General features: G+C 42.3%; 1 protein-coding gene across 5 annotated transcripts in view; it reads right to left on the reverse strand.

Annotated features, from left to right (window-relative positions):
- Positions 1 to 27960, reverse strand: part of SPIDR (scaffold protein involved in DNA repair) — a 318470-nt gene that overhangs the window by 93393 nt on the left and 197117 nt on the right. For all 5 annotated transcript variants that reach the window (XR_008443798.1, XM_054017880.1, XM_054017881.1 and 2 more), the window contains 2 exons: positions 6656 to 6854; positions 4159 to 4433 (listed from right to left, as the gene is read on the reverse strand). Coding sequence is in view for 4 of the 5 variants with exons in the window: in XM_054017880.1 (XP_053873855.1) it covers positions 4159 to 4433; positions 6656 to 6854 (474 nt within the window). In the remaining variant the exon portion in view is untranslated. The remainder of the gene's footprint in view (positions 1 to 4158; positions 4434 to 6655; positions 6855 to 27960) is intronic.

Here is a 27960-nt window from a genome sequence, read left to right on the forward strand (position 1 = left end):
GTCACTAGATCCTTTCTACCTGGCATTACGTAGGCATACACTGTGTAGAAACTCACAACAACCTGCTAGGAAACAAACAATCCCAGCAGACATGGTTGTAGTTTTTTTGCTGCCCTAGTCAAAAAGGAAATGTACATTTATACACACAAACACTTGGCTTTCCCTAATTATTTGCTTCTCTGGGGTTCTGCTTGCATGGTGGAGTCAGCCCTGGCTGCTTCTCAAGGCCCTGACAAGGAAAGTGACTAGAAAATACAAGATAGAGAGAAAGAATAAAAGGACTATTCATTACTGAGAGGGAAAGGGGGGTTACATACCTTTTTTTAAAAAATTGTATACATTCTGAGAATAGAATGTTATTGTAAGCTAGAATTTTAACATTCAGGTGGGAAGTAGGTCAGGACATATGCCAAAAGAAGTGAATGAAAAATTCCTATATTCACACACAAAGATTTTAAAATGTGGATTCACAGCCATAACTAGCACTGTTCTCTTTTTAAAAAGTTACTAAGATTTTCCTCAATAGGCCACATCCTTTTTCCAACCCCAAATCTTTTGAGCTCTTGGATTGGTTAATTATCCAGTAACCCTTCAAACTTTCAGCACTGGTTACACTAACTACTACATAATGATTCCTATCCTTAAAGAATAAAACTAACCAACTACATTTTCCTGAACTCAAGTAGCTCACTCACAACAAGATGATACTGGCAAGAACAAAATCCAAATTATACACTGCTTGATACCACAAACACAAAATACAAGGCTGACTCAGCAAATCAGGCATCTCATCAGCAGAAGGCTCCTTAACACAAAGGGTGTCTTTTTTTTTTTTTTTTTTTTTTGTATTTTCTTACCAATTAAGCTCTCTCCTAAAGAGATGAAGAGTAATGTTAGATGGAGATGTTTTTGGCTTACACCTGTGCACCACACCTTCTTCTAGGGATGGGTTGAATTCATTCAGGCAAACCATCCCATAATTCTCCTGACAGATGCCTCTAAGCAAATGTAAAGCAATTTAATTGAGAATCAACTTCACATGATTTGTAAAAGCTACTCTCTCACCAACAGGGGAGAACAGTAGCAATATATATGCCAGACAATAATGGGGAAGAAAAAGAATCATGGCAAGGCACGTTTCTTCCTTTACCTGCTCGCTAAGCATGTATATTACATCTTCAAGAGCAGTTCATTACTGGAGGGAATGGTAAATATAGTGGTTTTTAAGTGTCCTGGAAAATGCCCTGAACCCCAAATTTCATAGATTAATAGATATTAGAGATGCAAAAGACCTATTAGGTCATCAAGTCCATTTGCCTACCAGTAAAGGATTGCACTTTACTGTAGGTACAAACTATATAAGTACCTATGCTGTAGTTATATAAAGCTAGGTATTACAGTTTTTAGTACTTCGTCCATTTACATTACACTAGCAACAGTTTTTGAAAATTTTCTTAAGAGAAAATTCCAAAATCCTCCACAATTTGTAAATATTTTTGTAGAATTTAGGTGCCCAGAACTAAACACTATATTCCAGATGCAAATCCAGCACAACCAGGCAGACAACCAGGATTAACATCTCCTTGCTCCATATTTTATTTTCTACCTCTTTTCATTTTACTGCCTTTTTAAAAAAATGTTTCTCCATTGCAGTGACATTTAGATGCTATAACAATAAGAAAACTGTAAAACAGTCTGTCAGAAACAGCTTAAATCAATAAACTGTTGGGCTGCCCTGATACTTAGTTCAAACTTTTGTATACAAATTAAAGACTTCTGCTCACTCATATTCTCTCATAAGATACACATCTTGTTTTCATGACAAACGTTTTAGGTAAAGAATTGGCAGCTGGTTTAAGGGATTGTCTAGGCTAGGGGATGGTAACTTGTGACAGGAAATGAAGGAGCTCATTAGCTTGGTGAGGAAGTGATCCAACCAGGTCACTTTTAAGATGATGAGCATGAAAGTTTCTGATGTAGAAGGAAGTTTCTTATGGCTGATACTGGTCAGGATCACTTCTCAGCTGAAATGCTTTCAAAAATTCTAAGGCACTATCAATGGCTTAGTTTAACTACTGTATATGAGACAGGTTAGCTGCAGCTGTAGGGAGTATTTAGAAGCCCAGAACCCTAGGTTATCTGCTTGTATAACCAGTCATCCAGTTCTGAACTGAGGGGTTTCATGTCCAAAGTCAAAAGGATCTATTTTTATTTCAAGTTTGATGTAAAAATACAATCTGAGATTTGTGTGTGGTGTCACCCCACTCCTGTGAAGGGTGTAGACTAAAGACTATCTGGAATTGTGTTCATGGATGCAAGTTTTTGTTTGTTTGTATAAACACTGAAATGGAAAAGGAGGGGAGGGAGTTAGGATTTTAGACCATAATCGAGCTAAATTATGGAGTGATAATAGCTACTCCATAGTTAAAATTGCAAATGGTTTTCCATCAGAAGCCCAATTTCAGCACCTTCTTTAAAATCTATGAAGAAAGAAACAGAGGCAGGTTGGTTTTTTGCCGATACAGAATTTTTCTACCATTTTTCTGTAATAGTGGACTCAAAGTTGCGTTCATTTAACACAGTTTTTAAACTGGCTTCAGTTAAACCTGTGAAACTTGAGCCTATGGATGAGCCCTAAGAACACTGACAGACTGATGATCCTGTTAAGGTTTGTTGAGTGGCTAATGATCCAGTTTTAGTTCTGTGGGAAAAAATAAGCCTCTTAAGGCTTGTGGAGAAAGATTAGGGATTGACTGGCATCTGTACAGCATCATAAGGCTCGCAGAGAAATGAGGGTTGAGGAACTTCTATGAGTTTTTGAGGCTAGTGGAGTGCTCACAAGCCTTCTATCACCTACAGGGTGTGATTGGAAATATCCCCAGTGAGGGCCCTAAGGCTTGAAGGGTCCCTCATGAGCCTCCTTTGGCTCCCCAAGGGGTCTGAGGCACTTATCCATGTACAGCCACACTCTTATGCAGCTCCAAAATTCTGCAGGGACCTCCTGAGGTCTTGAAAGGCATATACACTCAAAACTCTGATACATGCCTGGAACCTTAACTTAACCTTAATAAAGCTTTTTGTAGGAGAACACAATTTAATGTATTTGCTGTATAAAGTTTCAACTCAATGTGATTTTAAAGTGCTAAGATATGAAACCCCCCAAAAGTGGGATTTAATAAAAATCATGGTGGTCATAATCACAGACACTCCCATTTTATTTCATTCTTTTCCAATTCTGCTTTGCACTTTTAGGGTCAAAACAACAAGAACGAAAAGTTGCAGCAGTAACCAATATTGTTGGCATCAAGAGGGAACTGCATCTGGCATGTCTTCTGCACTGGAAAAGTGAGATCCCATTGTGACTCTCCTACACTGCAGACACTAACAACATTCCATTTGCAGGAGGCAAAGGAAGAAACAGAAGAAGAGGCTGAAAATGCTGGTCTAAGCCTTTAGATGTTGCAGGCCTTGTGTACACTGGAGATTTTTGCACGGATCCTGATGCAACTGTGCAGTACAATAATTTTTCACACTGGTGCACTAAGGGTGAAATGCTGGTCCCACTGAAGTCAATGGAAGTTTTGCTACTGACTTCAGTGGGACCAGACTTCACCAGAGGGTTGTACTCATGCAGCTACATCACTGTAAAATCCCCATTTTAGACAAGCCCTTAGTTTCTCCACTTATAAAATAAAGCTAATTTTTCTTTCCTGTTTCATAAGGGTGTTATAAGAGGATCAATTAATTATTTGTCAAGTGCTTTAAAGATTGAAATAGTTAGGTAACTGTTAGGTAACAGAATTAGTAGCTGTACAGTGCAACTCATGTAATAATATAAGACAGGAACATAATCATCATCTATTTTAAATCATCCAGTCACTCATTTTTCAACTTTCTGCCAATAGTTCTTGGTGCAGCACACGAATCTTAGGCAAGAAGTCAGGTCATCCCCTCCCTCAGGTAACATCAGTGGTGCTCTGCACCTGTGCCTATTAGGGAGGTGTAATATTATTACAACTAGAACACTAGGCCTTGCTTAATATATTTAGCCAGTGTTAGCTGAGGGCATCAGAATGCCAGACCCAACTTCCCCTCCCAGTTTTGTTTCCCTAATATTATCACCCCACCAGACCAGTTTGCAAGTGTTTTATTACTCACCTAACATTTGGCAGATCCGAATTTAAGATTGGCATTGCATAACGAATTGGGTTATTTCCTTGAAGCTGACATCTGAAACCCTCTCTTGAAGGTAGATAATATGCCCTTTGGACTACCACTTGTACCTGCACTTCCTTCCACCCCGCTGCTCCCTGGCTTTCCACCACTTCTAGGAGAGAGTCATTCGGGGCACTGAGTGCAAAGGGATGTAGTTTGGATTCAGGATTGCTGTTAGTCTGTACAGTCTTTGGCGTAATCGTATTGGTACAAGCAACCTGGTAAAGACAAAGCCATAAACTAAATTACTTTATGGACTATGAAACCATGTAGTGACACAAAGTAAAATTCAACAAGATTCATTATAGAAAAGCATCACAAGATTATTTTCAAAGTATTTAGTATATATAAACTATAATTTACACACATGGCCAGCTTTCATCTAAGATTTTAAATAAATGCACAAGAAACCGTACAGTTCAGCACACAGTCGTCTCCTGTGTATAACTGTTGCCTTGGATTAAACAAATTCAGTTCATGTGAGACAAGGGTGACAGTAGGGGGAAGAAAGAATTGGCATTAGTATTTATCACTGTTTTATGTTTTACTTAATTCTTGGTAGTTCTAATTATTACTTCCTTTTAAATTGTAGCATTAGCCTTCAAAATTGACTCTACAACTTCTAAATTGAGGGAAAATATAGTGGTGCATAATTTTATGAAGCAATAATTCAGCTCTCAAACTGATGAACTACAATGTCAAAGGAACCAGATTACTGATGAGGAAAACAGGAACCCTAATCTATTTCCCTATCTATTTCCATTCTTTCACTACACCTGAAAAAAGTAAGTTTATTTTAGAATAAAAGCCATGTTGTCTGCTGCTTCATCCCATATCAGTAACCACAGTCATCCCATTTCAACACCTGCATTTTCTTATAGCAAAATTGTTGTTTCCCTCAATCTCCCCTCTGCCATCCTTATTCTAAACCCCATTTTCAGTACTCTTAGAAAAACACTACATAAAATTAATCCCTACTAGCTGTCACTCGCTAGCATGAATGGATTTGTCCTGATACCATTCAAATAAATGCCAAACTCCTTTTGATGTCAGTAGGACCAGGATGGTCTTCAAGAACATAGTGCAATTCAAAGGGCACTTGTTACCAGAAATGGCTCACAGCCACTTAGGCTATGTCTACACTGGCAAGTGAACGACAAAACTTTTGTCTTTCAGAGGTGTTAAAAAAGCGACGCTCATTGGGGGTGGAAGTATTTCGTCGACAGGAGAGCCGACAAAACAGCGGCTACACAACGTGCCTTTTAGTGACACAGCTGTGGTGACACAGCCCTGTCACTAAAAGCTGCATAGTGTAGACTTAGCTGAGTCCTTGCTGATTCTGAATTTTTGCACTGATGTAGCTAAATCTAAGTACTTGCAATCAATACAAACTCCACTGTAGATGCACTGCATCAGTGTATAAAGATATTTGCAGCTCTGCAAAGAAGCTACGCTGATACAAAAATACCCCACGTAAACAAGGTTGAAACAATGAGCTTTTTAGTTGACATTTCAAAGGAAGTGTTTTTGGTTTTTTAGAAGTCTGTTTGTTGGGTTTGGTTTTGCAAAACCAAAACCAAGGATGGTTTGGATACAGGCCCCATTTTTTCTGAACCCTCCAAAGTGTAGGAGTGAGAGTAAATTATTCTGGTTTTGGCACATCTATAGTGGAAATTGGTTAAAAATGTGAAGTCAGGTTAGGGTTTGATTTGATATATCTAACCTTTTCATTCCCAGGCCTAAAAAGAGGGATCCGATATTATGGGAATGGTGAAAGCTTTGCAAGCGAGTCATCTGAAACTCTGGCCAAGATTTTCAAAAGTGACAAGTTATTTTCGGTGCCTCCATTTTTGGGTGTCCAACAAAATACCTTAAAGGGGTCTGATTTTCAGAAAGTGCTAGACATTCACTCTCTATCAACCAGGCCTCTTTAAAGTGTCTTAAGTTGGGCATCCAAAGTTGAGGTACCCACAACCACTAGTCATTTTTAAAATCTTGACCTTATTTCTATTAAAGGCAATCGTTGGTGTTTTAAAGAAAGGACACAAGATGAAGGGGAAGAAGGCTCAAAGATGGGAGTATAGAAAGGAAACATCCAAGTTTATTAAGAAAATAGTAATTATTTAAAATGAGACTGAGTACTGAGCTACAAAGAATAAAAGTGAATCAACGAAAACCGAAGCTGTTATTATTATATTATTCAGCACAGTAGTGAGCCACAACAAAATAATCTTATAGCAGTTCAGCATTTGGCTGGCCAAAAGTCTCTACTTGTAAAATATTATTAAAACAAACAGCACATCATATTATTCAGTTTTGGCTAAATAGAAGGGCAAGAGAGCACATCAGTATTTCAATCTTTCTGTTTTTGTTATGATTGCCAAGCATCTGGTCACCAAATTATTAAAAAGTGCTAAACTTCAAACAAAATGAACCTTACCTGATTAACTGCAGATTCCTGGGGCAGACTGTCTCTGAGGTCATTTAATCTGAATGTTTGTGCCAAAGATATAATATGCAACTTCTCTGGACAACGTGTCCTATCTGTCACTTCTGCATGATCTTTGAGAAGAACCTTCTGACTAAAATATGTATTCATGATAACAGGGACATTTTCATTATGGAGAAGGAGCTTTTGCCTGGAAAAAAGGAGTAAGAATCAAATATTAAATTATTTTTAAAAATTATGTCACCATTAACCCTATTTTAAAAACTTCTTCCATGTGTCTTTCTTCCTCTGTTTGTGTGTGTGTCTGTCTCTCTTGTGCTTTTACTGAGATATACTGCATAGTATCTTGACTCAAATTTATTTTCTTCCTGCTTGATGTTATTGCTTTTGTAAACCTTCCTTCCCAACCCTACCCCTGATCACTAGTATTTTGGCTCCTCTTGCTATAGTAGATCTCCAAACAGTTTCCATATAACAATTTTTCTGCTAGTTGACCGAGGTAACAGCTGGAAAAAAATCTATAACCTCAGAGTAATTCAATACCAAACATGTTCTGATGTTGATATTTGCTCTGACATGCACATATCATAGTCTTATGTTTGACGATGGGTATATTTGTACTCAAAGAATGCAAGTCTATTGAAGCCAGTTAACAAAAACAACCACTAATCTAATTTTCTAGTGCTTGTCAAAAAAAAATAATAATAATAATGAAATCAATTTAGTGCATTTATTGAAAGCTATGTTTTCCCCCCAATTAGATTAGTATCACTTGGGAGTAAAACAAGGCCTCCTTCTTGGCAGCAAAGATGCAGCTGACCCGGGTTCAGAAGCAACCTCAGGACTCTAGTTCCCCAGGCTACTGCTGAACCGTTGTGTTTTGTTTGCTTCATGTCCTTGTCTTCACATCTGGGATTAAGTACTACAGCATTATGGCAAAAATAAAAGATGAATAATTCCTCCAAAATATTTGTTTCATATTATCATAGACACTGTTTCATTCCACCTCCCCAGACTTCTTAATTTGTTCTTAATATTAATTAGCCAGGGTGAGAAACTCTACAGCTCACTCATACAGCGGCCATGATAAATTAGACCGTGATGGGATCATCATTCTACATTCACTCTTTGATATAACAGGGCATGCTTTCTTTTTAAGCAATGACAGCAGCTTGGGTACATGGGATCTAAAGGGTGCATATCGATGAGTCTGACTCGATTTCCTTTGCAGATGGAATGGGAAAATATGGCAATTCAGCTTGTCTCCAGTAGGGTCACTTGCATTCAGTATTAAGAAAACAATTCAGAAATAAATAGAAATCTACACTGGCATGCAATAAAACAAAAAAATTATAATATAATAAAATAGTGCACTATTAAATAAAATAGTAACTATTATTATTAATAAGGTTTCTACTTATGCATCCTCCTCTTTATGACTAGGGGTGGAAAGTTAAAATTTATCAGGGAAACAGTCCTCAGATAGAACAAAGGGGGAAAGAGCAGTCTTGCGGTTAAGGTCTAGAATTCAGGAAATCTAGATTCAATTCCTAGCTCTGCATGACCCTCAGTAAGTCATGCAAGTACTCTGTGAAAAGGGGATAGTACCTAATTGACAGGAGCGTTGTGAAGATAAATCCACAAATGTTTAGAAAGAGCACAGATATTTATGTATGCCCTCCCACCCAAAGTAAGATAAATGTGCTTTCGAGTGTTCCAAAATTGGTTTTGATTTGCCCAGGTTGAGTGTCTTTGGTACTGCTACTTAATGCATACACATTGCAAATGATCTGCTTTTTCAGTGCTTTTTAAATGAGCAGTTGGAGAGAAGATAGTCTGTGGTGTGCGTGTTCACTGAATTAGAGATGTCTTTATAAAATATTCCAAGATGTGTGCAGTAGGAACTTGCCTCATTCAGATGTCCTAGCTTTAATAATCCAAAAATGCTGAAAAGCTGATATGCCAAGCACATGAAGGTTTTAATAATTTGAAGTACAAGCTCAATGAGGCAGAATTTTCAGGAACTCTTGTCTCATGGAGTAAGGTGCACACTGAATAAGGTGGGAGAGGGGGTGATCAGAAGAAGCCTTTACCAAATTCATTATGCATCTCACATGGGACAGGGCTTTGCCTCATTCACTGTTCAATTGTACAAAAATTACTTTCATGGATGCATCTGGTACAACCTATGTAGTTTGTTTTAATTAGGATGAACAGATAGATACCTGGCTGTAGGAAAACATGGATACTGTGACAAATACATGATCGCATAATTAAAGACTAGTTCATAAAGCACTCACAGAAATGGGTGAAGTTACGGTATCACATTCAACTCTCTCTTTGGCATGCCCTGATTCTGGCATACTTAGTTGGACAATTTTACAGAGGCTTCTTAAATGGAGTTGCCACACACACACACTTTTAAAAAACATGCCTTATTTTGTCAGTCACTTTTACTTCTCCTGAGTTATTTACATTGCTCTGCTGATTTATGAACAGAATACAATACTTATGGTTCAAAGGCCACAATCATTAAAATGTGCTTTAACTTTTTGAAATTAGCTCCACTTTGGGTTAATATTTCTTATGCGTGGTAAATCTTAAGAAAAATAATAGATTATAGATTACATTCCTAAACCACTGTGCAAACATTAATATATATCTTTGCAACAAGATGTCTGCGAACTGAATCACATTATTACTCCCATTTTACAGCTGAAACACCAAGAGGTGAGATGATTTGCAGAAATCCCACAAAGGAAAAAATCTACTCTAGGATAAAAAGGTGTGTCTTTAAAATGGAATAGTTAACATGCGATGGATTTTAAAACATGACAGTTGTCGTTTTTTTAAAAACACACCTTTTGTCTTACTAGTATAGACAAGCCCATAAAGAGGCTGAGCCAGAAAAAAAATTAGAACTCAATAATCCCAAACTCATAACCTCTTGCTTAGTTCTCAAACCTACTTTGTCCCACTTGAAAGTCCAGGTAGCTATCTTTTTTACTTTTGTTTTGTTTTTTAGTATCCAATTATGGTTATTGTGGAAAGAAAAAAATTTGCCATACTGAACATAATCGTTAGGCATTAAACTTGCCATGTGCAGGACAAACACAAAATATTGCACATGCACAAGAGGGCCAAGTTACATTAGTGTAAGATTTCTTGACTTTTGTACGTGTAAAAACTCAACCATACAATTCTTGACATAGCAGTAACATTTACTTTATTCAATAATTTTACTCCCAAGGGCATTCTGCACCAAACAATTAACAAATCTGTGCACAATATTTTAAAATGTTGCAAGTTTTATTTGTCAATAAATAAATGTAGAGGCTCCAGCATGGCAGTGGGGAGCATAAGCCACTGGCTGCACAAAGGTGGGAGATCACCCTGCAGCCTCCCCAGCCTGGGGGGACAAACTCAGTGAGAAGGCTGCACCCGACCTTGACACAGCACAAGGCCTGGGCCTGTCCCAGAATACCCTGGGGGTCCTGCCCCTCTGCGCCAGGCGCACCAGGTGTGCGGCAGACAGGCAGGATCCAAGAGTGGAGGGGCTCAGTGTGAGGGGAATCAGATGTGGGGTGAGCGGATTCCGTGTGGGACAATCTGTTTGCAGACAGCTCAGTGGGGGGGTCTAGGTGTGGGGGGATCTGGACGAACAGAGGCTTGTTGGGGGGTTTCCAGGTGCAGGGGCAATGGGACACTGCAGGGACTTCCAGGTGAAGGTGGTTGGGACTCAGTGGAGGGGTCTCAACAGGGGGGCCTAGGTGCTGGTGGAATGGGGCTTGGTGGGATAGGGGTCTGGGTGCAGCTAGTTGGGGGTCAGTGGCATAGGGGTCTAGATATGGGGGCTCAGGGTGGTGCAGGGGATAGGGCTTGTCAGGGTGTGGGTTTGAGTGCAGGGAGCTCAGTGTGGGGGGGTCTAGGTACAGACCTTGGGGTCCGGAGGCAGGGGATCTGGGTGCAGGGGGCTCCTGATGCAGGTGTTGAGATTTAGTGAGTTGGGGTTTGGGTACGGCGGGGTGGGGGGGGTCCTGGGTGTAAGGGGTGAGGCTTGGCAGGGGGTGTGTCTGGGTATGGGAGGTCCGGATGCACTGGGGTTGGGTGGATGGGGGAGCAGCTCCCCATACAGTGACCCCTCCACCCGCAGCTGAGGAGCGATGCGGGCAGGCAGCAGGGGAGGACCCTGAGCTTCTGCAGCTGGGGGAGGTTTCTGGGGGTGGGTTTGACACAGGCCCAGCCACTCCTTGCAGAGGAAGAGGAAGTCCCGTCCTCTCCTGCCTCCAGCCCAGCCGGGACTAGCAGCTGATCCCAGCTCACGGTAGGAGCCACTGGCTGGGGTGTCCCCAGCCCTTCAGTGACTTCTCTCTCCGCTGGCTGTTCCGGGTGTCTGAAATGATGTACCTGCGCAGCCAGGGAGCGGTGTGTGACTGCTCTTGCAGCTTCCCTTTGCTTCCCTGTCAGAAAGTCGTTTTTCTGTGGGGAAGCAAAGAAATCTGCGGGGGACATGAAATCTGCACATGACCATGGCGCATAATTCCCCCAGGAGTATTTGTTTATAACTAGTAAAATAATGTAGCACCCTTTGCAAAAAGACTGATTTTTTTTAAAGGTATATATTTTAAATCCTCTTTCATCTTAAAATTAGTTATAAATAGGATGCATTTAAAAAATCTGAATGTGAGCACTCAGAAGTGCCAATTTGACAACACTAGAGACTGAATTCCTCTATTTATCAACAGAAAGTTACAGCACAGAAAGCAACTGCAAGCTTCATCACAATGCCCTGCTACCATGCCTGAACTCTGACCTAGAAGGACATCTAGGTGAGTCTCTACAGACATTCAGTCCTTAAACTCTTGACTGAGATAACTAACAAGGGTGACAATCAATGAGATTATGATGGTAACTCATTTTAGGTACTCACGGCCACCAAATAGTTGTCTTCTGGTAATAACTTTTGGTATTACTGATCTGGTCTGTGTTCAAATTAGTGACTTACATATGAATGACTATTTTCCACCATAAATTTGATGAGCTATCTAGTTCCCAGATTTTATACACACAGGCAGTTATTGCACCATGCATCCTAATATATACAGTTTCAAATATATTGTATATTACATATATTTGAAAACGAACATGCTAATGATGCATAGTAATCTTATCCTTACTTCAGTTTAATAAGACAACTGTGATCTGATCAGATTTATAGATCTATGGGGATAAAAATGCATTACTTATTTACTTTCTGAAAGAAAAAAAAATCCACAATTTGTCAAGAACCTCAAAACAATTCACTCCATAGCTATACTTGAGCACACCCTAGAAGAGGATTTTAGAATCTACTTTCCTGACGCGGCTGTGTTCAGAACACAAGTAAACAGGAAACATTTTAAACCCAGGTATTTGTTACGTCACCAATGTCAGAAGAACACTTGCTTGATCTAGCCATCTCATTCTCTAAAAACACTGACGTGGGTAGCAAACCATCTCAGGAAGGCTGAGGTTTATGGTTTTGTTTTTATTTTCCTACAGCGCAGAAATCTGATCAGCTTTAAATTAAGGTTGATAGGCTTCACTGACACATATTACTTGAATGGTGTTGTTTTGCTACATCTATGCCTTCCATCCTCTGATTACTTTCATTACCACTAACAGTTCATTCATCTTTCAGAAAAGCATTAGATGAGTGATGTCATAAATTAAGGGTATGCCTGCATTTCCATAAGAAAATCTATTTTCAGGTATAAAAGTAGTTCATTCCCTACCTATAAAACATTTACTTACTGAATATATACATCTTAATGGATTTTTTTTATATGTATAACTGCATGGAGGCCTGGTGGTTACTCCTACACTCTATACTGAACCAGCAGTTGTATTTCATATGCAGTTGGGTGCACAGCTAGGCACCTCCCTCTAGAAGAGACAAGCATGTTCCCAGAGGAACTGATGTGAATTTTTTCTTGACCAATTAAAAATTGAGGTTTTTGTGACCCAACATGGGCGTGGGCCCACTTCTGTTTTCAGGTATCAGGACATACCTAGAATAAAATCTCTTTTCATGAAGAGATGCTGCAACCGGAATTATTAAACTCAAGTAAATTCTCAAAGCTGGCAAGTTGGATCAATATCTCTGGGCTTTACATCCCCACTGTATAACGCTGAGAGTCCTCACTTAGTAACAGAAGCAATCAGTGAAAAACACCCCTCACCTCCTTTTGACAGGAAGGTGCTCTGAGGTGATATAGGCAAACTAACTATTTGCTTTAAAACCTTTTTAAAATCTGAAGAATTTTGCTTCGTGTGTGAATGGGGCTTGGAATCCCTCTACTTCAGCTAATAGGGAGGCTGAACAATCCAACTTTAAGTGCAGTGGGCACCTAAGAATCCAGACCTAGAAGCCTGCCTCGATAATATTTACCATGAGGTTTTGGGGATATGTCTGCATTTCTTAGTAGGCTCTGGAGCAGCTCCATTCCTTTCTTTCTGACAGAGCCCATCAGATACTGCTGAGTGGTCTCTGTACTGAGGGCTCTTCTCATGAGGCTCTCCTAGAGTGCTATCCTCTGCAGTCCCAATTTTTACACATGCTTACTCATGCTGAGATGTACCTTACTCCACATGAAGGTCTACTGAGTCTTCATTCTGAGTAAGGATGGCAGAATCAGACCCTCAGATAGCAACTCAACAAACTTTCCTCCCAAAACTTAAAAAAAAAAAAACAAATGTGAGAGATTATTTTTAAGAAGAAAAATAATTTTTAAGATTTCCAACAGTCTTAACAGATGTATTGTAATATGAAGCATTGCCTAGACTGCGACAGACTCTCTTCCAATTTTCTTCTCGCTCTTTTTAAATTAGGAAAATCAACGCTTTAACAGTGCCTTCGTTAGGTTTAAACTGTTATTTTCATATTGTGAGAAAAAATACTGCCCCAATCACTTATATAAAAACTGAATGTATAGAAAAGAGAGCTCATGTACCCTAAGAAAAATGTCTGTAGTGAACTTTATGCTTCTCTTTACTCAGCAAAGAGTATTTAAAACTTGTGCTGTCAGTAGGGTGACCAGATCACAGGGATGAAATATCAGGACGCGGGGGACGGAGCAAAAAAAAATGGCGGTGGAGCAAAAAGAAAAGCAGTTTCGCAGGGGCAGGGGGCATTAGCAGGTCCCAGCCGCGCCGGCCGCATGCCCTGCCCACCCCAGGGCAAAAGGTGGCCCCAATACAGAGGGGGCTGGGGATAAAGAGGGCATGGGGGGGGAACGATAAGAAGCGCTGGGAAGCAAAGAAGTCTGGGTGGGCAAGGGCGTACAGCTCCAGCGGGGACCCGGGCAGGGCACAGGCTGGATGGGTGCAAGGAGGCAGAGCCCTGTAGCAGGACCGGGCAGGAACAAAGCTGTCTCTCCCATGGAAGTGGCTGCAGGAGACCCCGAGCCCGGGGCTGGCCACGGGGCAGCGGCGGTGCATGTGAGCCGGGGACCCCGGGGGCGGCACGGCGCGGGCATGCAGGGGGCCGGGGCTGGCACAGCCGAGCCACAGCAGCGGCCGGTCTCCCGAGGGGCTCCCCGGGGCTCCAGGCTGGGCAATGGGTGGGAGCCAGGGCTTTTCCCAGCCCAGCAGAGCCTCCCACCCCCCAGCCTGCCATGGGCACATGCGGTGTGTCCCGCTGCCAGCAGGGAGCCCCGCGCCTCTCCCGCTCGGCTGCTCTCCAGCGGCTCCTTCCCGGCGGGGCGAGCCGCTGGAGCACAGCCGAGCAGGAGAGGCGCGGGTCTCCCTGGCAGCGGCGGGGAAGTTTATGGGTTATGGGGACCCCGGCTGGCCCCTCGCCTCTGTCCGCCGGCCGCCTCGCCTTGGACAAGTCTCTCCCCCGCAGCCCTTCTCCGCCTCGTGTCTCCGGCGGCCCATGCCCCCTGTCCGTGCTGCCCACCCGGGCCAGAGCCAGCCCCGGCTGCTGCCTACACTCAGCCCGGGCCATGCCCAGCTAGCCCCCGGAAGCCGCGGCAACTTTCCCTTTCCCTCCCACGCTCCTGGTAGATGCTTGACCCTCCTCCCTCCATCCCCCCTCCACACATCCCTCCTCCTAACCTCCTCCCTCCATGGAGGGATCCAATGGGGAAGGAGGGGGCGGAGTCAGGGTATGGGGGGGGTGAGCACCAGAGCAGGGGGCAAAATTGCTTTTTTGTCCAGGACAAAGAAGGAAATATCAGGACAATCCTGATAAAATCGGGACGTCTGGTCACCCTAGCTGTCAGTATTCTACTTACCCACTGAGTGCCTGTAAAATTTAAATTAATGTAGATCAGCTTGAGCAAAAAACATTCTAAGGTACTTCGTAATGATCTGGAGCAGGGGCTTTGAACTTTCATAGTATGGATCACTATTAGAGTGACTGTATCTTGCAGATCACCTTTTTCCTCATTTGTAGTCCCACAGACCACCTGTGGTAACATCCCTCTGAACTGCAGTAACTGCTTACATGGACAATATTAATTGTGTCATTTTTATCTGTTCCATCAGCAACTCCAGCCCCCAAGAGTATCTCCTGTTTCCTCTTCCCTGTATGTAGGAGTGTCTGCTATTAAAGATAGATGCAGGAGACCTGCCAGCTCTTTGCAGACCACCAGCAAATGCTCTATTGCTTTGAAAATCATTTATAGGATAGCCCTGAAGGACAGAACAAGCAAGTGGCTAAAATTTCAACACAGACCAGGGATTTGAGAAGGCTCATATTGTGGCATGTCTTGTATAACCCACTTCTGTGCTTGCATTGTATATAGCCTCACACTCAGTCAGAGACAGGTTTAGAATCCATGGCTGCACTTAACTAACAAAACACAAACATCCCCAGATTCATACTGTCATTAAACCATGATGCTTCATTTGTTCATGAACTTAAGATGACATTTTGTCAGATTTGTTTCATAAAATACATTTTCATCACACGTGTGCAAGGGCCTAAAGAATTTTGGACAAGTGCATTGTATGGATTGAAAGAATAAGTTAATCAATATGTTTTAGTAAATAGAAGTTGAAGTTATTAAACAAACAAACAAACAAGATGTTAATTTCAAGTCCATTCAAAACTTTTTGAAGGGGGAAGAAAATTCAGTACAGCATTTGTCAAATAGAATTGTATTTGTTTACACAAGGTAAAAGTCTGACAGGCACTTATGTGGGAACCCAGGAGCAAGAGGGGAAGTGCAAGTAGCCTTCCCCCTTACATGCCTCATAAAAAGGTCCATCTCTATACCTAGTGAGGCACAGTCATTGCTGCTTGTATGTGGCCCCAGGGATACCCTTTGCTTCTTATACTGGGCTGTGTGCAGTTTGCACAGTGTAGCTCATGGTAATTTACATCAAGCCTGAACAATGTCTGGGCACATCTATAGAAACTGAAAACAAACAACTGACCCAAAAACAGATTAATCCCTACCAGTACCCCACCAATGATAGTAAATTCCCTCCCAATTCCTAGCCCAAATCAACTAGCCAGTTGGAACAGATTCATTCATCTTGCACTATTAGGGATGCCAACTTTCTTATTAGAGAAAACCAAATATCCTTGCCCCATCCCTGCCCCTTCCCTGAGGCTAGGCCCCCGCTAACCCCATCCAAACACTTCATCGCTCACTCTCCCCCACCCTCGCCCACTCGCTCATTTTCACCAGGAAAGAGAGTGGGGGAGGTCTCCGGCTGGTGATTCGGGCTCTGGGGTTGGGTGGGACCAAGGATATGGGGTTTGGGGTGCAGGAGGGGATTCTGGCCTGGGGGATGGGACTGAGGGATTCGGAGTGTGAGAGGGAGCGCCGGGCTGGGGCAGGGGGTTGGGGTGTGGGAGTGAGTACGAGCTCTGGGCTGGGGGTAGGGTGACCAGATCACCCTAGCCTGCTCGGGGCCAGGCCAAACTCTCACTCACCCTGGCACCGTGCTCCCCCTGCATCTCCGGAGCCTCCCTCCAGCACTTGTGGAGGGAGGAGGAATGGTGAGCCTGGGGAAGAGGTGGGGATTCGGGGAGGGAGCCAATGGGGGGAGGAGGGGGCAGAGTCGGGGGCACGAGCACTTCCGGGCTCCGGAGCATTTCCTTGTTTGTCCAGTGTCCCGACCGCACATCGGTCGGGACGCGGGACAAACAAGGAAATATCGGGACATCTGGTCATCCTAGCTGGAGGTGTAGGCTCCAGGGTGGGGCCAGAAATGAGGGCTTCAGGAAGCAGGAGGGGGCTCCAGGCTGGGGCAGAGGATTAGGGTGCAGGGGGGTATAAGGGCTATGGGGTGAGGTTGGGGATGAGGGGTTTGGGGCATAGGAGCAGGCTCTGGGCTGGGACTGAGGGGTTCACAGTGCAGGACGGGGCTCAGAACTGGGACAGGGGCTTGGAATATGGGAGGGGGTTCTGAGCTAGGGCAGGGGGTTGGGGTGCAGGAGGGGATGAGGGCTTGCAGGGGCAGCCAGGGGACTCCATACTTGCAGCTCCCACTGGGTGCAATTCCCGCCCAATGGGAGCTGCAGAGCCGGTGCTCGGGGTGGTGCATGCACCGCAGGCAGGTGCGGTGTGCACAGCCCCCCGGCTGCTCCTGTGCCTGGAAACCAGAGGGACATGCCTGCTACTTCCAGGATCCACGCAAAGCTACACAGGGAGCCTGCCAGGCCTCCACCAAACGGACTTTGAATGGCCCGGTCAGTGGTGCTAACCAGAATCAACAGGGTCTCTTTTCGACCGGACACCTGGCAACCTTATGTACTATTCAAAGTTGCCATATCTCCTAACAAAAGGCTCAGTACTACCAATATGTACATGAGTAACTTTATTAATGTGCGTAATCTCATTGCACTCATGTCAGCCTCCTATTTGGACTTCTCACTCAAGTAAAGTACTTTGCCATATAAGTGTTTGCAAGATCATTTCCAAAAATCATTGGGGAAAACGATTTTCAAACATCTGAGACAGGAATACAAGCAACTATAAAAATATCTGGCTATTACTCTGTTTAACACTAAAATTATCCAACTCTCACAAAGTGAGAGATTACTCAGGAGCACAACTCTTATGCTACTTCTACATTTTCCACCACTTGTGCCTTAAAGGCTTTTATTTTTTATTTATATATTTTTTTAAAAGGAATAAAATACCAATTTAGACTAATGCCCAAAATCATTTACACTCAACTTGCAATTCTGTATATAAACAGCCTCCAAAGAAATCAAACTGAAGTATTTCTGGTTAGTTGGCTCAGCACAGTATATGCAGATCAAAGGCTCTCTCTGATAATATTCCACCCATTTTCACATCCTCTGAACCAATTTACTATAGGTGCTGAACTTGCATTGGATGTATTGATGTGTGTGTTCCTATGTACACTATTTGCAGAACATTATGTGTTTTATGTAAATATACAATGGCAGTTATATTTCCTGACAAAACAATTTTTTCAAAATCTTGATTGCATCCAAAATAAACAAAGAAACCACAGCTATTATTAACTGGTGGATTGTTTTAACACAAGCCGTCGCCATTTGTTCCTCCTCAACCCCAAATGAAGACTGTAAATAGCAAATGAAATTAGTAAAAGGGTACAAGGAATATACCTTCTTTGGGGAATACAGAAACTTCTTTGGGGAAAAGAAATAACCTTGCCCTTCTAAACAAGATCATTTATAAACTTGGGAAAACATTCCAGACAGAAGTTGCTCTACACAAAGATGGCAAATTTATTTCTTTTTATCATTTTACTGATTTCATAGTAAATATGTGGCACAAATCACAGGCTTGCCAAAGCACTGCCCTTCGAAATGTGACACTTTCCATGCAACCACATTTTCAAACATTTTAAAGGGTGCTAATATGATGAGCCTGTGGTGAGCATTACATACTACTACATCAGACATCCAGGCCTAGTTGCCAGGCTTCATTCCTTGCAGTAGACAGCACACTGTGTTGGTCTTCGGTGAACCTTCTGGTTCACTTAGGAATGCCATGGATGGATTCCAAAGTGAATTTCATCCAACTCAGAGAAGATTGTCACAATTCAAGGCCTTGGTGGTAGGTGAAAATGGGATGAGAAAGTAGGTCTTAAGGCAACTAGAGACCACTGACTGACCTTCAAAGAGTGAGTGCCATTTAATAGTTTAGGGATAAAATCTGAATGACCTTAAAACTTGTATAATGTGGCAAAGGAAGTTCCTCAAAATTATAGCGATCCATTTATTACAATAAAACTCAGCCTTCCAGCACCAAGAAATGAAAAATATAAAAAACTCCACCACAGCAGCAGTTTCCTGAGATCTGTACAAAAACAATCTCTTGTTCTACTGTGCTAAAGATAGTTAAGTCCAAAGCAGACTGTGAAGAATTTCAAAAAGATCTTACAAAACTAAGTGATTGGGCAACAAAATGGCAAATGAAATTTAATGTGGATAAATGTAAAGTAATGCACATTGGAAAAAATAAACCCAACTATACATACAATATGATGGGGGCTAATTTAGCTACAACAAGTCAGGAAAAAGATCTTGGAGTCATCGTGGATAGTTCTCTGAAAATGTCCATGCAGTGTGCAGAGGCAGTCAAAAAAGCAAACACGATGTTAGGAATCATTAAAAAGGGGATAGGGAATAAGACTGAGAATATATTATTGCCCTTATATAAATCGATGTTACGCCCTCATCTCAAATACTGCGTACAGATGTGGTCTCCTCATCTCAAAAAAGATATGGCACTACAAAAGGTTCAGAAAAGGGTAACTAAAATGATTAAGGGTTTGGAACGGGTCCCATATGAGGAGAGATTAAAGAGGCTAGGACTCTTTAGCTTGGAAAAGAGGAGACTAAGGGGGGATATGATAGAGGTATATAAAATCATGAGTGATGTGGAGAAAGTGGATAAGGAAAAGTTATTTACTTATTCCCATAATACAAGAACTAGGAGTCATCAAATGAAAATAATAGGCAGCAGGTTTAAAACAAATAAAAGGAAGTTCTTCTTCACGCAGCGCACAGTCAACTTGTGGAACTCCTTACCTGAGAAGGTTGTGAAGGCTAGAACTATAACAGAGTTTAAAAGAGAACTGGATAAATTCATGGTGGTTAAGTCCATTAATGGCTATTAGCCAGGACGGGTAAGGAATGGTGTCCCTAGCCTCTGTCTGTCAGAGGATGGAGATGGATGGCAGGAGAGAGATCACTTGATCATTGCCTGTTAGGTTCACTCCCTCTGGGGCACCTGGCATTGGCCACTGTCGGTAGACAGGATACTGGGCTAGATGGACCTTTGGTCTGACCCGGTACGGCCTTTCTTATGTTCTTATCACTTCTGAGGCAATTAACTAAGAATAATCTACTCAGGTCCTGTGTTGACATGATTTGTGCACCTAGCGCACAAGTCAGTGAGGATAGGTCCATTAGTGGCGGTTAGCCTGGATGGGCAGGGATGCAAAACAATGCTCTGAAGTGTCCTTAAGCCTCTGTTTGCCAGATGCTGAGAATGGGTGACAGGGGATGGATCACTTGATTACCTGTTGTTCATTCCCTCTGAATCACCTGGCATTGGCCACTGTTGGAAGACAGGAGACTGGGCAAGATGGACAATTGCTCTGAGCTAGTATGGCTGTTATGTTCTTATTTCAAGTGGAATACAATAAAGTCATGTTAGCTTTAAATTGTACTAAAAACACTGTGGAAGAAAATGCCCAAAAGGAAAAGGACAACATTAGAAAGTGAAAAAGAGCAATTATGAAGATGTTACAAATAATTGGGAAGGAGGGTCATAAATATCACCAGACTTTAATAATCAGGATGTTATTATGAGAGAATTCCAGTCTCTGTGTTTATACTACACATCGATCTCTGACAAATTATCCATTAGATCATTATCCAAAAGACTTAAACTACATGATGTCAGTGCTAAAGTGCACGTAGGGTATAGGGTGGGCTGGGGAAAAATGATTAAAGCCACCCAGCAGTTCAGAGAAATTCAGTAATAGTTTTGAGCAATAAAACAGACACAAGGAGAGAGACTTCAGAAGTAATGTTCCGTTGAGATGAACGGAGACAGTGGATCTCTCTTCTGAACAAGTGATGCCCAATCCTTCACAGCTCTGGAGAGAGACCTATAGTAGCAGAATCAACCTGGTTCCACTGCCCAGGAGAATGGTCTACCCAAATCTTGCCCTCTGAAAGGATACATGCCTTCTGCACACCAAGAGCCCAGCTATACAGTGGTTCCCTGTGCATGTTGTACAGTGAGGAGTGGCGACAGAACAAGGAACTATATGGACCTACCAATCACTCCTATTGTGATGGAAACACAAGCAGAATGTCACCTATGAAGCTGCAATGACAACCATGCAGCTGTTTCACTATCGCAAAAGTAACATGAGGGGCTTCCCCTCAGCCCCACTGGAGCTATCCAGTGTATAGACTGGCTGCTTGGGGCTGTGTTTTAGAGCCAAGATCTGGGGCATAGAGAGTTCGCCTCTCTATTGTTCTAAGATGTCTGTCTGAAGATTCAGAAAGATAACACTTTTTAAGTTAATTCCAGTGTGGACGATTATCTTCACAACTATAAGAGAGAGATTTTTCTTTTAAATAAAAGTTAACATTTTGCAGAGACTGATGAGTAAGCCTTTCCCACTGTGACAACCCAAATATAATACCCAGAAACATAGGCCAACATAAACAGGCTGTCATATGTCCTTATTTCTTAGGCAATGAAAGCTGTTGTTCTCAACTACAGCACTAAGCCAGTTTTCTTACATATATGAAAAATCTTGGGAACACTTTAAGTGCATCTAAACTCACAAGTAGATGCAGAGTTAACAAGACTTTACTTGGAAAGTCTCAAAAAGGCTTTTTGCAAAGGCATTGAAAATGCTTTTGTTTCTTCCATACTTATAGATAAACCTTTTTTTCCTGTAGTTATTAGAGTATTCTTGGCAAAATATATGTCCCATGCATTAAAGTAAAGAAGGACATACATCTGTAGAATGTCATACTTATGTCAGGTGTATGTATTTCTCCACAATACAATAAATAATATTTAACTAACAATTAAGATCATTAAAATGTTCAAATATCTGTTTAAGGCTCCAGAGTTTTGTTATGTTTACATGGAGGTATCAAAATTGCAAGTACTACCACCACTAATCTCAGCATTTTCAGTGCAATATATAAAACCACTACTTGCAACACCAGCAAATCCAATAAACAACCACAAAACATGATTTAAAAAAGGAAAGTCTATTTAAACTTACCTGAAAAATCTCCTCTCTTTGAGTAATAAGGTCTAGATCTATTATGTTTGGTTTTCAAGCACACTCGATGGCACAACCAGACATGCTCATCATCAGCTTGAGAAGAATGCCCCTCTCTCTAAAGGGCCCACCAGTGGAGACAACTTTCACTACTACTACTAAGTAGCAATTATTAATAAACTTCTCATGATGAAAATTCCTGTAGTAAAAAAATGCAAATTTATACTCTTGTCTGATCAGTAAAGATTCTTTGCCAAGCGTGGGCCAAATGTGTGAACTGTCAGTAAGGAAATTTTCATGAATATTTTGCTCCTGCTGTCATCATTGCCATAAGGAACGAACCCTAAAAGGAGTTCAAAGGAGGTTTGATTTTTATGACTCTGAAATTCTCTGTCTATTCCATGTTGAAAGAAATTACTTGGAAGATTTCTCGGGCTTTGGATGTTCTGCAGGATTAGCAGATTCTTGAGGAACCAGCGAACAACTAGCATGTGGCAGAGCTACTTCTGGGGCATCAGAGGACATTGGACTATTTCTTAAAGTATAAGGAAAACCGAATTTACTTTGGGATGTGTACTGGAGTTGGGGGTAAGGCCCACATTGCCTGAACAGAATGCACAATACTGATATTCTAATGAGTGAGCATCTAATGCAAAACAAAATATATATAGCTCCTGATCTGTGGAGAGAGTACCATCCAGGCTGTCCTGAGGAAGAGCCTTTTGTCCAGATGTTTACAAAATTTTGTTCAATACATGCCCAGGATACTTTGCCTTTGAATATAGTAGCTCTAATGTAAAAATTAAAGGCCTTCTTGTAGAAATTCTAAGACATGTTTCATTTCTTCTGTGACGGTACCTCCCATAAGGCTTTATGGGAATATGCTTAGAATGTGGTTTATGCTACATATGCCATGTAACATATCTCAAAAACGGATTTATTTGGGTTTATACCCCATTGAGAGTTGGGCATCTGAGTGTTAAAGACAGGAACACTTCTGTTAGCTGCTTTCAGGTAAACCTGCAGCTTTGGGGCAAGGGTGCTGGGGTCCTGAGCTGGCAGGGAAGGCAGGGGTAGAAGTAATCTTGGCACATCGGGTGGCAGCTCCCAAGGGGGGTTCTGTGATCCAACCCGTCATAGTTGCGCAGCGAGCCCAGGTATTAATACATACTCTGAGTTAATTAATAAGTAAAAAGTGATTTTATTATACAGAAAGTAGGATTTAAGTGGTTCCAAGTAGTAACAGACAGAACAAAGTAAGTCACCGAGCAAAATAAAATAAAATGCGCAAATCTATGTCTAATCAAACTGAATACAGATAAAATCCTCACCAGTTCCAGAATGCGCCTTTTACAGACTAATCTCCTTTTAGCCTGGGTCCAGGCATCATTCATACCCCCTGTAGTTATTGTCCTTTGTTCCAGTTTCTTTCAAGTATCCTGGGGGGTGGAGAGGCTCCCTCTTTAGCCAGTGGAAAAGAAAATGGAGAAGTCTCCCAGGGGTTTAAATAGACTCTCTCTTGTGGGTGAAGACCCCCTCCTCACTCCTATGCAAGGTCCAGCTCCAAGATGGAGTTTACGAGTCACCTGGGCAAGTCACATGTCCATGCATGACTCACAGTTTTTACAGGTAGCATCCATTGTTTACATGCTACCTTGAATGTCCTCAAGTTGACTTCTTATGTGGATTGGAGCATTCCAAGATTCATTGTCCTTTAAGTGTTTCTTGATTAGGTACTTAATTTCAACATTCCTTTCTCCAGGAACTGTCCAAATGCTTGACTAAGGTTATTTAGAAATCAAGCCAGTACACAGCCAACATTCATAACATTCATAACTTTGAATACAAAAATGATACATGCATACAAATAGGATTAATACATTCAGTAGATCATAACCTTTGAGATATGTTACATGGCATATGTAGCACAAAACACATTCTAAGCATATTCTCATAAAGCCTTATGGGAGGTACCGTCACATCTGCTACTATGGGAAGCACACCATGGTCTTTGCACCCAGTACTTGGATCTTTGTTAGGTTTGATACTGTGCCCTGTTTGTTTGCCTTTTCCTAGATACCAACAGCACAATGACTATATCATGAGACTATCCCTTTTTCCTCAAATACTTCCTTATAAATTTCCAATTTCTCTTTTTGTTTTAGCCTCAATAGCAGAGAGGTCTAATAGATCCTGCATGAAACTATGGAGGTAGAACAAAACTGGTGGGCTCTTCAAGGAAAGGGGCACTCCTTTCTGCTGGTCAGTGATATCTGGTTTTGTCCTGAGATGCCTGCAGGCTGAAGACTCATTGTAATGGATCTGCGGAATGTCCAATTTCTAGAGAGGTGTGTGTGGGAGAGAAAATTATTTTATAATATTGGGAGGCAGTCAGATCCCATGGTGAGAAGTACACTGACAGACACTACACAGACAGATTTTTCCATTAAGAAACATTGCAGAGAATCAACTGCATATACTGTACCACTCTTTAGTTTGGGGGGAAAAAAATCTTAATTACAGAACACAACTGGTCAGATCAAGATCTCAGTTTCAAAACCAACTCCCTTAACAATTAAATACTGCTAATTCTGCCGATTAAAAAATCCTTCTTCCTGTGAAAAATTGCTTGTGAAGTAGAATAGGAAGCTGACAGGAACTCTTTACTGAAACGTCAGCTTTTTGGATTAATATTAGTACTCTCTGTATTTTCAGTTTTCACACAGAAAGTGAAAGATGTCAGATGTGGTCTGCCTCCTGTTCTTTTTAGCCCAGCTAACATATGACCCTAAACGTCAGCAACACACTGAAAATATGTTGATTAGTTTTCTGCACTGGTTCTCAGTTATGCTTGCAAAACACAAACCTGACACATGAAGATACATACAGAGGGGAGGGAAATGCTTTTAACTATACTAAAAGTGTCATGGCAAAAAATAGCGTAGCGATTGTGTTTCTTGTTTCACCCGGGTTTTCAGTTTGTAAATTTTGCTTTTTTGGACACGGGGGTCAACGGCACATTCTACATCATAAATGTTTTAGAAACATAAATAATGCAGAGTCTGAATTGTCCACAGGATGCTGAGTAACTTCTTTCATTATATTGCACAATCAACTCACACTATTGATTATATACCCAACATAGCCTACACTTAAGGATATCTTTCACCTGCTTTTTCTTGCTCAGGCCTGAGTCAAGAGAGAAATTTGCCTTTGAAGAGAGATACTTGAGAACAGCAGTCTTCAAAGGTTCTAAAACATTGTTGACACTGAGAATTTTCAACAATTTCCCCACATATGGCCTAGCACCAGTGCAGATACACCAGTGGTAGCAGTAGTGACAGTAGTAATGCAGACAAGACATGCAGCATTTTAAGCACTGTGTCACACAAACCTCTGCTCTGAGCAATGATAGAATAAGTGTTTAAAATGCCAGCGACCATTTGTAATTCTACCTACAGTAATGCACCCGCTGTTGTAACCAGTGGGGGCTCTGAAATGATAGTAAGAATAACAGAACATTTTTAAAGAAATATCCTGGCGTAGACACAGCCTCCCTACTAGGGTAGCCAGGTGCCCAGTTTTCAACTGGAAAGTCCGGTCGAAAAGGGGATCTGACAGTGTCTGGTCAGCTCTATTGACCGGACACCCAAAGTCCGGTTACTGTTGGCAGGGGAGGCGGGAAGTAGGGTTGCCAACTTTCTACTCGCACAAAACTGAACACCCTTGCCCTGCCCCCTACTCCACCCGTCCTCTGAGACCCAGCCCCTTCTCTAAGGCCCCGCTCACTCCATCCCCCCTCCCTCTGTCCTTCACTCTTCCCACCCTCACTCACTCATTTTCACTGGGCGAGTTCAGGAGGTGGGGGTGCAGGAGAGGGTGAGGAGTCCAGCTAGGGGTGGGGCTGGGGATGAGGACTTTGGGGTGCAAGAGGGTGGTCCAGGCTGGGTCCAAGAGGTTTGGAGGGCGGGCTGGGGCTCAGGGTTGGGGCATAGGGAGGGATGAGGGCTCTGGCTGGGGGTGTAGGCTCGGAGGTGGGGCTGGAGATGAAAGGTTTGGGGTGCAGGAGGGTGCTCCGGGCTGGGATCGAGAGGTTCAGAGGGCAGGAGAGGGATCAGGGCTGGGGCACGGGGTTGCGGAGTGCAGGCTCTGGGTGGCGCTTACCTCAGGCAGCTCCCGGAAGCAGCGGCATGTTTCCCTTTGGGTTCCTCCACGGAGGTGCAGCAAGGTGGCTCTGCGCAATGCCCCGTCTGCAGGTGCTGCCCCCACAGCTCCTTTTGGCCAAGGTTCCCAGCCAATGGAGCTGGCGCTTGGGGTGGGGGCTGGAGGGGAAAGAAACAAGCAATGGGGAGGAAGGGGAAAGAGAAATGGATGGGGGTGGAGCCTCAGGGGAAGAGGTGTGGCAGAGGCAGGGCATTGGGGGAAGAGGCAGGGCAGGGGAGGTTCCAGCACTCCTGCTGGTGTGTCCAGTTTTTAAATATTACCAAGTTGGCAACACTACTCACCTTTAGTAAAAGGGAAGGTAGAAAAAGCCTGTAGCTGAAACACTCCAGTTCCATAATAAACAAAATACCTTTCTTCTGTATTTTTGGCGTAGAAAGCAGTAGTCAGTAAATATAAGATTTTCACTTGCAACCCAGAGTAGAATTTTTTGTTTTTGTTTTGAGACATACTAAAGAATTATTTTCAGAACTTTTTACTTCTGGGGAATGTTGCGTCTCTCTTTCATTAAATACAATAGATGTGAATTTGTGGAATATCTTCCTCAATTGCAGATGTGATAAAAAAAAACTTGCTGAGAAACTATAACATTTTAGATTCTGCCCCCTAAATAGTCAGGCATTCATTTAGCATGTCGGAATTGATAGGAATGTTGTTTCAAATACATAATTATTTTCTTTATATGTACTAGATGAGCCATGGGTCTCTGCACTAATTCCACAAACCATGGAATTGTTGACCACTAGGTTATTGTTATGATTTGTTGATAGGCCTGTTGTTTTGTTTTATTTCACTAAGTACCTGTAATTACAATAAGACATCAGGTCACCCCAAACTCACATAACTGTCATCCAACAACACACTATATTTCTATTTCTGACTAATGTCACTTTTTTGACTCATTCAATGGTGCTTCTAAATTGCTGGTAAGACTCATTAGTGTAATGACATGAGATTCATGCTTCCCCTAGTAGTAGTGCATTGCTGCTTTGACAACCCTATTAGCCCTTTAAAGCCATGGAGGTGGAATATTTCCTGCATTAGCTATTCAGTTTGATATCTACTGCAAGAAGGAAATGGACTTTGTTCCTTTTTCCCTCTCCTTTACCTACAACAGCAGAGGGGACACACACACACACACACACACACACACACACACACACACACCCACCACTCTCCATAAGAAAAATAAATAAAACAACAAACATTGCCAACAAAATGAGCAAGTGCATGGGAAACGTATATTTCTGATGTGGTACATGCAATGATATAAGTACTGTTTCTTTGAAACTGTAACTGAAAGCCAGGCTTGAGTAGGGTGACCATACATCCCATTTTGCCCAGGACAGTCCATTTTTTAAGCCCTGTTCGGTCCGTCCTGACTTTATTGGCAAAAGTGGGACTTGATTAGTTGGCAAGAGCAAAAGGGACAAATGTTCACTTTTGTCAAAAAAGTGTGGTGTGGTGTGGAGGAACATGCGGGGGGAGGACAAGCGGCGATGCCAGCCCCACATAGGGGGAGAGGCAGGGCTCAGGCGAGCAGTGATACCAGCCCCAGCCTAGCGGGGGTGAGGGGCAGACAGAGTATGGGCTCCATGCAGGGAGGGGGATGCATTCAGGTGAGCCCTGCACTATGTCCCATTTTCCCTTTTGGAAATATGGTCACCCTAGGCTTGAGGGGCAGAGGAAATTCTAGAAAAAAGCTCTACAGAGAGAGAGATGAATAACTTCAAGGCAGGGAACGGATCTACCTTTGTGTTTCTACAGCATCTAGCAGAATTTTTAACCTTTTTAAACTTAAAAGGAAATAAAGGACT

The sequence above is a fragment of the Malaclemys terrapin genome, chromosome 2 (genome assembly GCF_027887155.1).
Source record: "Malaclemys terrapin pileata isolate rMalTer1 chromosome 2, rMalTer1.hap1, whole genome shotgun sequence".
In the NCBI taxonomy this organism is placed as follows: Eukaryota; Metazoa; Chordata; order Testudines; family Emydidae; genus Malaclemys; species Malaclemys terrapin.